The sequence below is a fragment of the Natator depressus genome, chromosome 24, assembly GCF_965152275.1.
Source record: "Natator depressus isolate rNatDep1 chromosome 24, rNatDep2.hap1, whole genome shotgun sequence".
Classification (NCBI taxonomy): Eukaryota; Metazoa; Chordata; order Testudines; family Cheloniidae; genus Natator; species Natator depressus.
Window position 1 is genome coordinate 6,721,803 of NC_134257.1, and position 13,511 is coordinate 6,735,313.

Below are 13,511 nucleotides of genomic sequence, written 5' to 3' on the forward strand. Positions count from 1 at the left end.
GCTCGGGGACGTCACGCGCGCCTGGCTATAGATGGAGCTGTGGGGTCCGAATCAGCCCTTCCGTGCAAACCCATGTGCCTGGCCATGGAGGTGTGTGCGGGCCACAGGGGCAGGCTGCTCTGTAGCGTAACTGGAGAGCTGCTGTGATCTACAAAGGGCGAGCAGAGAGAGAGGAGGTGCCCGGTGTATCTCCCATATACCCTCACCCCCCCACCACCACCACCCAAGAACAGACACATCAACCCCAGCCTCATTGCTGTCAGGAGCTCCGCTCTGATCCCCCCCACCCCGAACCCCTCCCCCTCTCCCCTCCAGCCCGATCACACCAAGGAATGATGAAAAAAAATAATTCTACAAAAAGGGTGAGTTGAAACGGCTTCTTCTGTGGGGTGAGGGGTTCTGGGGTATTTGCGGGAGTGTGTGTGTGTGTGTGTGTGTGTGTTTCTTTATTGTTCTGTTGAGACTTCCTCCCACCTCTCTTTGCAAAAAGAAAACCAAACAACAACAACAAAAACCCCGACCCACCCCTTCTTTCTTTCTCTCCAGCTTCACAGTCTCTTCCTCGACTTGAAATTTGCCAGGAAATCCAGTCGTGTTGTGTAGTGTAAAAAAGGATGTAGGAGCATGCGGTTTTCATTTTCATTGCAAGGAAGGCATGAAACACACATAACAGACATTGTGTATCTCTCTGTGTCTCCTATATGGAGAGTCTCTGAGTAGTGCACCTATGGATGTATCTGTGTGCCTTTCGAGAGATGGCAGATAAAAACCTGCGTTTGCCTTTCGCCCCCAGGAATAAATTCTTCTTCAAAGGCTCAAATATGCAATTTGCGCTGCAGTAAAAAATCAGTTAGTTGGAATTCCTCCCTCCCCGGTAGCAAATGCATGTTGGATGAGATGGATGCAACATCACAGCCGTTCTTGTCTCATGCACAGAATGAGATATAGCTTGTGATTTTTGCTCTGTGCCTTGGGTATTATTATTTTTGCTTCTTGTCTGCAGGGGGGAATCTCTGCAGAGTGAAACTGGTAAAGTACCTAAGTCTCAGCATTGGTGGAGAGTGGGCAAGGTGAGGGTGAGGGGGGGCAAACTTGGAGAAAAAGGCAGGGTGAAGGATAGAGGAATAAAACCCTCTAATAATCCCTTTTCTCTCTCTTCCTCCCCCTCCCTTTGTGTCAGGGGCCACAGGATGGAAACCAGCAATCCATGCAGCCAGAGAAGGTTGGCTGGGTTCGGAAATTTTGCGGGAAAGGCATTTTTAGGGAAATCTGGAAAAACCGTTATGTGGTTTTGAAGGGAGATCAGCTTTATATCTCAGAAAAAGAGGTAGGATTTGTTTAATATGTCTCTCCTCCCCGCTTCCCCCTGCAACCCATCCTCCCTTTGCCTTTTGAAAGCAAACTGAGCAGCCAAAGTGTTTATCCAACACCCCTTCAAAACCGGGGAGTCTCCATCCGTGGTGTTTATTAACCATCATGTAATTTGCTAGCTGGAGAGTTTCTATGGGGAATTCTCTTTTCGCTGTCTGGCTCTGCATTGTCAGTTCAAACAAGACCTGGATTGGGTTTGTGTGTTGATTCTAACAACAACAACCACCACAACGGTGCCCTGGAGTCTCCCACAGAGGACTGGCGGGGAGACATTTTCCAGCGCCGCTACATGAAACGATTTGCTTGGCAAATGTTAAAGCTGTTCATCTCTCCTTTCCCCATAGTCACGTATTTCCTTATGTCTGCCCTCTGTTATCGAGTTCCACAATGGCCTGGTTTGCAGCCTCGCGCCCTGATCGTTTTCCAAATGGAAATAACAGCAGGGTTAGGATGCCAGACCGACCGATTTACAAGTTGGGGTTTTAGGTTCCAAGCCCAGTCCCTTATCGCTCAGTTGTTTTTCCAAAGGAAGGGACACAAGTAAAGTTTAACCACTGCTTTGACATTCTGTTAGTGCAGAGGGTGGACAAAGCACCCCTGTCTCAGTTCCAACGGTCTGAGGGTTTTTGGTTTAATGTATTGGATTTAATTGGATGTGGCTTTCTGAGCACAGGCATTGCAATCTGTGACTGTCCTCATCTAGCAGGGGTTGGCTCATCCCTTCCCTGTTTCACAGATGTTGGGATCGGTAAATCCACCCAATTGGGGGTTTTGTTTGTTTGTTTTAAACCAGATGGATCTTTCAAAACAAAATCTTGGTGTTAATTGGTGCCATGTGTACCAGAAGCGAGGAGGGTGTCGGTGTCCGGACTGGGGTTACAGATGTGAATGAGGATGGAGAGATAGGCCAGGATGTAGATAAACAACCAAATTCCTCGGCCAGGGGTGCTGGAACAATTTGTGTAGTGGGGGTGCTGAGAGCATTGAACAAAACTGTAAACCCTGTATATGATGGAATCCACTTCAAACCAGGGGTTCAAAAGCATCCCCTGCACCCCTAGTTCGAGCACCTATGCCCTTGGCCCCATCCCGCAGCACGGTTCACACCAGCAGCCCTTACTCATGTGTGTACAGCCAAGGGAAGGTCCCACTGCCTGCATGTCAGGTAACATCGCCCAGGTTATCGATGAGAAATAACATGGGGCAGAGGGAGAAGGATCCTTTGGCAAAGAGGCTAATGACATCATTGAGCATGGCAGAGCATGTATGGATCTGAGTTTATTGCAATGGAGAGATGATTGGAGAACTAACTGGGGGGGAGCCTGGTCTGGGCTTCCCATTTATCATTTTTTCACAACTCACTCCAAATATGCTCTCGATGGCCACAGAAACAGGGCATGGCTGGGGCTTATTCCTTGTAAATTAGGCCTGGGAACTAGGGGATCAGCACATTAGAAATGCACAGACCGAGAGAAAATAGACAAGAGAGGTAGATTAGCTACTGTAGCAAGATACTCTAGATGGAAAGACTGATTCTGATCAGATGCTATACGGACAGACAGATAGATATGCAGATATGGAGACATAGATAGATCAGTGCATTAAATGGTTGGGAGAATGTTTCCTTATTCACTGCCCAGAATGCTACCATTGCATGTTAACTGCTCTTCTGCACGAGGGCCCTGATTCAGGGAAGCACGTAACCACACGTTTAACTTTGATCAACTTCTTCAACTCCAGTTGACTTGGATGGAATTTAAGCACGTGCTTCTGTGTTTGCTTGAATCAGGGCCTAGAAGAGAAATTCACTTTGCTGCACATAGGCCAAAGGGGAGCTGTTTGCTCCACCCAAATACCGTGAGCCATCCCATCAGTGCAGGTAGGGAGGGGCTGGGAATAGCTTGTATTATTGGCAGACAATAATAACGGTAAATTTACAGTGAGCTGCAGGGATTATGCTGAAACAGGCAGGCAGATGTTTAATGGTGCTGGCAGGACGCTTTATGATTCTCTGAGCAGATGCGGTAACATCACCGGGACTGCTAACCAATATCCTCATTTGTAGCTGTCTAAGTGGTGGAGCTGAGTCTGTGCCTTTCCAGGCAGGAGGGCAGAAAGCCATGATTCAGGGGTGAGGATGCGGAGCTGGGGTCTGCAGATGTGGTCACCCCATCTCAAAAAAGATATATTGGAATTGGAAAAGGTTCAGAAAAGGGCAACAAAAATGATGAGGGGTATGGAACGGTTTCCATAGGAGGAGAGATTAATAAGACTGGGACTTTTCAGCTTGGAAAAAAGACGGCTAAGGAGAGATATGACTGAGGTCTATTAAATCATGACTGGTGTAGAGAAAGTAGATAAGGAAGTATTGTTTACTACTTCTCATAACACAAGAACTAGGGGTCACCAAATGAAATTAATGGGCAGCAAGTTTAAAACAAGTAAAAGGAAGTATTTCTTCGCACAACGCACAGTCAACCTGTGGAACTCCTTGCCAGAGGATGTTGTGAAGGCCAAGACCATAACAGCGTTCAAAAAAGAACTAGATAAAGTCATGGAAGATAGGTCCATCAATGGCTATTAGCCAGGACGGGCAGGAATGGTGTCCCTAGCCTCTGTTTGCCAGAAGCTGGAAATGGGCGACAGAGGATGGATCACTTGATCATTACCTGTTCTGTTCATTCCCTCTGGGGCACCTGGCACTGGCCACTGTTAGAAGACAGGATACTGGGCTAGATGGACCCTTGGTCTGACCCAGTAGGGCCATTCTTATGTTCTTATGTTGTGCAGGATCAGAAATCTCTGTAAACACCCATTTTTTCATGGTTTATGTGTATAAAAAGATCTTCTGTACTTTCCACAGTATGCATCCGATGAAGTGAGCTGTAGCTCACGAAAGCTTATGCTCAAATAAATTGGTTAGTCTCTAAGGTGCCACAAGTACTCCTTTTCTTTTTGCGAATACAGACTAACACGGCTGTTACTCTGAAATCTGGTGAAATCCTGGCTCTTTTGAATCTAATGGCAAGCCCCCCATGGCCTTCACTGGGGCCAGGGTTTCACCCTAGCATGCTAGCCCTGGTTGGGGAGGAGGAAGCCTCTCCGGGGATGACCTATATGTAACCCATGTTGTGTAACCTTCCTGAGTCTGCAGGGGGAGAGACTGAAATAGCCAGGAGCTGAGAGGCCCCAGTGCACACGCTGGGTGCTTGTGAGCTTTGTGGCAGCTGTCCTGTCTGCGAGCCCACTGTGTGGGGGAGGGATCCCCCCTCCCCACACCCACGGAGTGCAATGCAGACTGGATTTTACTCTGTATCTAACTTCCAGGACAGGCAGAGTTCCCCTCTTCCAATTTCCCCCATCCCGTGCATGCTCCTGGAGCACTGGGGGCAAATAGATGGATCTTCTCGTTAGTGACCTACTGCCGGCTTGGTCAAGGGTTAATGTAAAGGCCCAGCCCGGCCTCTGGCACCGACACCTGAGTAACCCGGGCCCAGGAATAGTAGCACTGCATGGGGCTGGGTTTTGAATGACTGTCACTGGAGCTACTTTCCTCTTCTTTGAGGAGCTAAGGGGCAGCCTCTAAGAAGGGCATGAGTGTCTGTGGTGTAGACAGGCCCAAGACTCTGCCGTGGGGTGCCATGCAATGGCCCTGGGCATTGCGGAGTAACGTGCGTGTCTGACTGAGAACTCGCATGTTTGTATCCGAGTCTCAGTGACGATCACGTGAGTCTGTGCCAGCGAACGTGTACGTAGGGAGAAATAACACATCTATCCATCGCCTATCACCACAGTATTGGTGTGCCCTGAGCAGGTGTTTAAATGTGCTGTATGTCTGCATGTGAACAGTCATGTGAGTGCCAGTTTCTAAATGAATAATGTGTATCCGTGTCAGTGACCAGGCATGTATCGAATGGCAGGGAACAACAAGGCGTGTGCCACAATAAGCAATGTGTGTGAACGAACATGTGCATGGAAGACTGTGTGCATTTGGGTATGAATAATGCCCGTTAGAGAACATGTGTGTGTCTACCTGGAAGAATAACGTGTTTGTGGATATATGTGTCTTAAAGGGGTAACGTCTGGCAGCATATGTCAGCATCAAAATGAATAATTTGTCTCTGTGAATGTGTGTGTGTGTTTGCATAAATGAAGAGTGGGCACATGTGCAGGTGGGATATGTCTCTGTGAGTCTCAACATACGAATAAACATGCATGGGGTGGAGCAAATCCTCCCTCCTTCATCCGATGAAGTGAGCTGTAGCTCACGAAAGCTCATGCTCAAATAAATTGGTTAGTCTCTAAGGTGCCACAAGTACTCCTTTTCTTTTTGCGAATACAGACTAACTCGGCTGTTACTCTGAAATCTCCCTCATGTGACATTCTGTGGACAAACAAGCAACATCTGTGTGTTCTGCCTGGGTGCATGTGGTGCGTGTGTGTGTGTAGTGCGTTGCACGTGCGTAAAATGGTCTCTCTCTGCACTTCTAAGTATGACACTCTTTTTAAACCAGATCTTGTGCAGTTTAGGATCTGACCCCGCTGTTTGCTCTCTTTTGGCCGTGGCTGGCCCTTGGATCTCTGGACATTCTAGAGAACAAATGCAAACTAACAAGAACGGATGGAAGGACATTTATAGCTAGCATTTCCTCCCACTCCAAGCAGCAGGCCCGTAGCCAGTTCCCCATTCATCTCCTCCCTGAGCCATAGGTCTTCCCCTTTGCTGGCCATCCTGGGCAAGCTAGCTTTCATGGAAACAGGTGCCTGCAGCGCCTACAAATAGGTTAATAAATCTGGGTTGGTCGAGCAGAGCAGAACGCAGCCTCTTTTGTTTTTTCACACACCAGATTACGCCCAATGGAGACAATGGAGCCCCTGCTGTGCTTTCGTGCTGAGTTGAGATAACTTTCCACTGACAACACTCTGCTACTAGGAAGGGGCTACAGGCAACCCCAATGAGGTGAAGGGGGACGATACAGCTGAGGAGGAATTGGAAGAGCAGGCCCCTCCAGGAGATGTGAGCGGGGATAGCTTGTGGAGGTTGCCTAGACATTGGGGTAGAATCTCAGTCTCACTTCCCTGGGTAGTAGAGGGAGAGCATATGCTGATGGGAGACTAGATTCCAGGGTCTGTTACAAAAAGAACGGGAGTACTACTCCCGTTCTTTTTGCGGATACAGACTAACACGGCTGCTACTCTGAAAAGGGTCTGTTACAGTAACAGCTCCTCAGCCGGTGTAAATTAGCATCGCTCCATCAAAGGCAGCTATGTGGATTTGCACCAGCCGAGGACCTGGGCCTCTTCCTCTTAAATCTCATATTAACTAGGAAACAAACCTTGATGTTGCCTGTCAATTTCTGTAAAATGGGGAGAATGACACTGCCCTCCTTTTAAAGGGCTGTGAGATCTACTGAGGAAAAGTGCTGGGTAAGAACAAGGGATTATTATTTAGGGGCCCACATAGGAGATGGGCTCTTCTGAAATCCGGACCCCACTGTGGGTTGAAACCCCCAGCCCTAGCGTATTGAGTTTTGTCAAGAAGAAATGTGAACAATCGTAATGTAAGTTTGATCCCCACCCTTGTTTGGAATCTGTGCAAGACTTCTCCGACCTGCTCTGCCTCTAGTGCACCCTTTAATAAAGCCACGCACCTTTTGCTGGTTCATCGGCACACCAAACGCTAGCAGGGGCCGAAGGCTTTGTGTATCCAATTGCATCGACCTGACACACAAATCTTTAGCCGTTGCTGCAAATTGGTCCCATAAACGATGCAAAACCTTTGTTATTTTGCATTTGGTCGGTGGCCAGAAAGTTCCCAATAACAAAACACAGGCTGGTTGGAGTTGATTTCTGGTAAGCAGCAAGGCATTTTGCATTCCTTTCCCCTATCTCCCTCCCCAAACCCACATTTCTGGTAATTGTTCTCTTCTTTCTAGCATGGCTTTGTTATTGATTTACACTCGGGAATAACAGCCTGACTAACACAGCACACAGCTGGGCTCCTACCACTTCCTGCCAGGAAGCCCATGGCCATCAAAAATGGACTCTGTGCTCACAAGAAGTTAATGAGGAAGTGCTTTTCTGGTGGGCTTCCTGAAGCCGCTAATGCAAGCCTCGCCTCAGTGAGCTCAAGAGCCCTCGAAAAGTTGGCTGCACGCTCGGCTTGTGTTTGCTGCAGCCGTCTGAACGCTGTTGAGCTGCATGTGCAGCCTGGGAGGTGTGTGTTGTGTTGTTTGTGTACATTGTGCGTGTACATGGTGGGGCTGCTTGTGCGTGTGTTTGGAACAGCACAGGCCACGGAGCTGGGGAGCCCATCCGGGCCAGAGCCCGACCACTTTGAAGCACCAGGTTTCAGCGCTGCTCAGGTTTGGCCCGGCCCCATCAGGACAGCGGGGTGGCCGGGTCAAACCTGTGTGAGTGGTGGTGTGACCTGGCGCATCGGGTTGCAGCTGTGCTCTTCATCCGGCACGCCGCAGCCCCCGAGGAGGAGCGTGTGTTGACTCCGCACTGCGTGCGCGTGGTGGCACGGCCGCTTGTAAGGAGTGGGCTTGTTGCGTGTGTTTCGGGGGATGTGGACAGTGCGTGAGCGGTGGCGTGTCTCCTCGAGCGTGCCATGAGTGTGCCCTGTCACGTGCGTGCATGCTCACGGGTGTTGGCACGTGCGCGGCAGGCGTGGCCGTGCACGTTGGGCGTTGGAAGGCGTTACAGGTGGCGCTGTCGTGTGAGCATGCATGGATGTGACAGTTCTGAATGGCCCACCTGCCGCTCACCTACTTCGTCCTCTGGACTGGCGTGGCTGAGGGTAGTTCGCACGGGAGGCTGGGAACTGTTCCCTCCATCCTGGCCTATTCCTGTTTTTGCCCTCCCTTATCCAACTTCCTCCCCACCACCTCTCCATTCTCAGAGTCTAGTCCCTTCCCCTCCATCAACCCCTCCGCTGTGCCCTCTGCAGCAGATCCCACACTCTATCCTGTCTACACCTCCCACCCTCCCGTCTTCTCTCTAGGGACAGGGCTGGAGAACCCAGGAGAAGCACTGAGATCTCAGCCTGTACTTAACCTGCTCAGCAAAGAGTTTCCTTTGGGTTTGCTACACTGGAGTCCTGTCTCTGCCCTAATGCTGCTGCTCAAAAGGTCCTCGGGGAGGAAAAACATATGGGACTTCCCCACAGAGGGGACATGCCAAGAGCGGCCCAGGGTAGACATGCATGGCAGAGCCTGGTTCGTGCCCTAAGAGACGCCTGATGGGTCACTTTAGGGTCTGATAACTCACTTTGCATTAGTCCATGTTGTGTCATGGTGGTCCCAGGCCCCAGCATTGTCTGGACAAATATCATTCTGCACAAATATCTGCACAAATGTCATTAATTTGCTGGCGGAAGGTACCGGCCCGAAGGCTGCTCTGTTCACAGCTGGTACAGCGTTAGAGGGGTGCTCTAAGCTAGGAGCCAGTGCAGCCTCATTGATAAGGACAGGACCTCTGTAGACCTGGGTTCTATTCCAGCCTCTGCTGCTGACCTGCTGGGTGATCTTAAGCAAGCCTCTTCCCTGCTCTGTGCCTCAGTTTCCCTGGTGTCTGTCTCAAGTGTAAGCTGCATTTGGGCCTTCATGTAGATGAGTGCCAGGCCCTCTAGATTTAGTTCGCTTGATGATAATCAGAAGAGTTACCCCCAGCAGCCTTTGAGAACAGGCTTTTTGCTTCCTTGGCCCAAGTTTCTGCCCAACAAGGCCTGGGCCAGGTAGTTAGATTCCTGTACCCCGTGCCCAGCTGGGGATATTATCTCTCGCTGCGCTTTAGGGCTGACGCTGCAGTGCTCGGGGGTGGCAGGAGGCAATGAGAAGGGTGTGGAATGTGGGGGGCGAGGGTGAAGAATGGGGAGGATCTGACCCGCTGCCAGAGTTTTAATAACGCATGAGTGATGATTTCAGCAAAATACCACCTGCTAGTGGCAAACCGAATTAGCTCCTGTGGACTCACTGCTCTGCCGACAAGGGCCTGATCTGGAGCCCCAGCAGCTCCCGCTAACTTCAATCTTTAGGTGCCTAAATCCCTTTAAGGACCTGGTCCTATGTCTCTGTGCAGCCCCCACTGCATTGCCACCTGCATCTCGGCTGGGCTCTCTAGAAGCTCCTGTAACATAAATCATCATCCTCATCATTGTAAGTGTCGTTAGTGGATGTTCCATTCATGGAACACTCCTCCCCGCTGCGGCCTTCGCTCTTATTTATTATTTCAGTGCTTATGAAAGGTGCCAGATTGATCCCTTGGAGAAGGAATCCCTTTGTATGCACAGAGCGAGGCAGCAGCTGAGCAATCTTCCCCAGCAGCCACGCCGCAGCCCTGCCCTGGGAGCATGGAGATCTGTCTCCCTGGCCCATTCGCCCCTTGGCCTTTCTACAGGGACTGCCTGCACAGGGGGGCCCTATACAGCGATGCATTTGGGCACATCTGTGCTTTGAGCTGAAGGTGTGATTTCTTGCTGGAGGAGACACACCCATGCTAGCTGCAGCAGTGGGAAGAGCTAGCCGCCCTGAATCGGTCCCTATCCCAGACGCTAGGCACATACTCAGGGCACTTAGCTGTTCCTGCCCCTTCTCCACCACTCTGTTTCTGGTGCGAGTAGGCCTGCTTGAGCTGGGAATCACACCCCCAGCCCAAAGCTTTGACATATCCTGTGACTGTTCCCTCTAAGCTGTGTGCGTGTGCGCGCACACACAGATCCTAACCCTTCGCACACGGCGAAACATCACGCGCACAAACCAATGCACAGAAGCTCAAAAATTTGCACAGAAGAAATTTTTTGTGCACATAGCCTGTCAAAAATTAGAGGGAACATTGTGAGCTGTGCACTAAGCTGAGACCCACCAACTCATTACACCCAACAGCTATTAGATAGTAGTGATTGCCAGCCCCTCCCAACCAGGACTAGATGGGAGCTAATGACCCCAACCAAAATCCCATTCCCAATTCCTTGAACCATTCAGCTTCTGGGTTGCTACAGTGTGGGCTGCCACGGGGAACCCTAGCATAGGTGGGTCTGAAAAAAATTCCTCTCTCCCTGCTGCTGACATGGGTCTTTGCAAATTCCCTGCTGGGCTGAGTTTGATCTTGGGAACGACTTTTGCTGACCAGGAACGTGCAAGAAAGAAAAATAGTCGAGCCAAGGGAGAAAGCGGGACTTGGAGAGGAGGAGGGGACAGGGAAGGACGCAAGATATTCAGAGCCTTCAGCTGCATGATGCTCACACTTCACAGCCCTAAAACGTGCACCTAGGAACTGCTCTGTCAGCAAAGACCGCTAGCTGTTTAGCCTAGCGCAGGTGCTGGCCTGTAAGGGCTGATACCAGGGCTTAATTTGTGCCGGGGCTTGCCAGGGCTGAGCCCTGGCACCTCTAGGCTTGGCAGTTCATAGCCTGGGCACCTCTTTCGTTACAAATTAAGCACTAGCTGATACCACCCATACAGTCTGTTCAGACCCTTCCCTCAGGGCGCAGTTTGATTTTCCAAAGGAAAAACCCACAAAGTAACAACAAAACAAAGGTATTCCTCCCCCAGCAGAGCCCAGCAGGCTGTCCTCAGAACCCCCTTACTCCTTGTTGCTCTCCTCATCTGAGTAGCTTGATCTGTCCCAGCTCGATCTGTCTGAAGCAAGAGGGTTATTTGTAGTGACTGGAGCGTCTGAGCACTCCCCAGCAGGAATGGATCCGATGTGGTGATCTGAGGCAAACTGCCTTTCACGGGGCTGTATCCTGCCTTCCTGAATCCCCTGTGGAGTTTCCACTGGATGCAGCATTCTCTTTCACAGCCCCCTGAGAGGTACGGCACTGTCATTCTCCCCATTGTACAGATGGGGGAACTGAGGCATGAAGAAATTAAATGACATGCCTAGGGTCATCATGGCACCATGTCCCCAGGACTCCTGAGCTAATATAACTCAGGATTTCTCATGAGCAAAAAGACTTTTTAGAGGCCTTCTAAGCTCTTGAACTCACATATATCATGTGGCTGGGGGTTCCAAAGGTAAATTTTTGATTTTGTTAAAAAAAATTCCTGTGATCAGTTTCCAGCGGGGTTGCCTTTTGGTTGCACTGAGCAGCTCCTTGGTCTTATCAGAAAGGGTCAATTGAAGCATGTGATCTAGTTCTCTGTCTCACTCATTGTTCTGTAGGCCTTTATCAGGGATACGTAAATCTAAAGAGGCACTGGGCTTCTTTCAGACCTGCTGTCTTTTGGAAGAGATGTGAAAAACCCTGGTATGTGGTATTCAAGATCCCTGGGGTCATTGTAGTTACTAGGGCATTTTTCACAAGAGCTGGTGTGTCCTAGCCAAACTGTAATTCAAGGGGTTTACATTCTGCCTTCCTATATTCCCCCTGGAGTTTCAAATGGTGACAGTATTCATTTCACTTCCTGCCCCAAACTGCTGCATGGTGTTAAACAGCTCACATTTTCCACTGAGAGGGGCCTGCATTTCAGTGCTGGGGGGCCATTTAGGACCCAAAGCACCAGATAAATATGAGGCTTAATCTTCTGATCTAAAGATATACTGAAATCTCGCTATGTGTACAGGGTAACTTAACTCATTCAGGGAAACAGTGTGCCCTATGGGACAGGTCACTAAACTGCGACTCGGGGCTCCTGGGTTCTATTCCTGGCTCTGCTGCTGGGTGACTGTGGGCAAGTCACTGCCCCTCTCTTTGCCTCGGTTTCCCTATCTGATGCTATCACAGATTCCAAGGCCATTCTGATAATCTAGTCTGATCTCGTGTATATCACACGCCATAGAACTTCCCCCAAAATAATTCCTAGAGCAGATCTTTTATATCAGTCTCCTTGGTAAGGCACTTTGAGATCTACTAATGGAAAGTGCCAGATGAGAGCTATGGACTATTATTATTCATGTAATTATTTTCTGGTTATCCTCTGCTAGCAGGTAGGCAGGTAGCTAAATGCATAGGGCCCAACCAAATTCACAGTCCATTTTGGTCAGTTTGACGGTCACAGGATTTAAAAAATCGTAAATTTCATTATTTCAGATATTTAACTCTGAAATGTCACGGTGTTCTAACTGCAGGGGTCCTGATCCAACTCTGAAGGCAGCAGCGCAGAAGTAAGCCTGGCATGGGACAGTTTTGCCACCCGTACCTCTGCTCTGCTCCTGGCGGGGTGCTGCCTTCAGAGCTGGGCGCCCGGCCAGCAGCTGCCGCGCTCCGGCTTCCCAGCTCTGAAGGCAGCACAGAAGTAAAGGTGGTAATACTGCGACCTCACTACAATAACTTTGTCCCCCCCCACACACACACAACCGTCTTTTTGGTCAGGAGCCCCAGTTTGAGAAATGCTGGTCTCCCCTGTGAAATCTGTATAGTAAAGGGTAAAAGTACACAAAAGACTAGATTTCATGGTTCATGACACGTTTTTCACGATTGTGAATTTGATAGGGCCCTATAGATGCATAGTGCATTCGCACATCAGACAACTGAGGACCAAAACCTACAGTACTGCAAACTTGGATTAATGGCGCACCTGACATAAGGATCACATCGCTCTTCACTGGGTCATTTCATCACCGTATTGTCTACACTAATTACCTCTCTGTCCACCGAATTGGATCTGCTTGGCAAAGGAAAAGAAACTCCTTAGCTACTTAAGCTCTTTTCTGAAGCTAGAAGGTGAAGTGGGGAAGCCTCTCGTCTTGGTACCAATGAATTCTATTCTCAGCTCTGTGTGGCAGGGCCGTCTTTTTGTTCTGTGTTTGTACAGGGCCTAGTACCAAGGGTCCTGGCCTATGGCCGGGATTCCCAGTGGCTATTATGATAAAATCACGATCATCTCAGTGCATTGAGTTTTAGCTTTAAGAACCAGGGACTCCAATCAAGGACCAGGCCCACTATAATAAGAATCCCAACATCTCATCAAGCACTTTCCATCTGCAGATCTCACAGCACTTTACAAAGGAGAGCTAGTATTATTCTTCCCATGAGACAGATGGGGAAACTGACACACAGAAAGGTGAAGTGACTTGCACGAGGTGACAGAGCCCAGATGTCAGACCTGTGATGGGTGTGGTTAGACATTGATAGATGTTTGGCTGCATGTGTGTGTTCCCTCTGTGTGATGCCCCAGCCCTGCACAGATAGCTGG

At 49.6% G+C, this 13,511-nt stretch overlaps 1 protein-coding gene across 2 annotated transcripts in view; it reads left to right on the forward strand.

Annotated features, from left to right (window-relative positions):
* The first annotated feature begins 301 nt into the window (after window positions 1-301).
* The window catches only part of PLEKHO1 (pleckstrin homology domain containing O1), a 66,953-nt gene continuing 53,743 nt past the window's right edge, over window positions 302-13,511 (forward strand). For both annotated transcript variants that reach the window (XR_012636244.1, XM_074939138.1), the window contains exons 1-2: window positions 302-362; window positions 1,181-1,327. Coding sequence is in view for 1 of the 2 variants with exons in the window: in XM_074939138.1 (XP_074795239.1) it covers window positions 333-362; window positions 1,181-1,327 (177 nt within the window). In the remaining variant the exon portion in view is untranslated. The remainder of the gene's footprint in view (window positions 363-1,180; window positions 1,328-13,511) is intronic.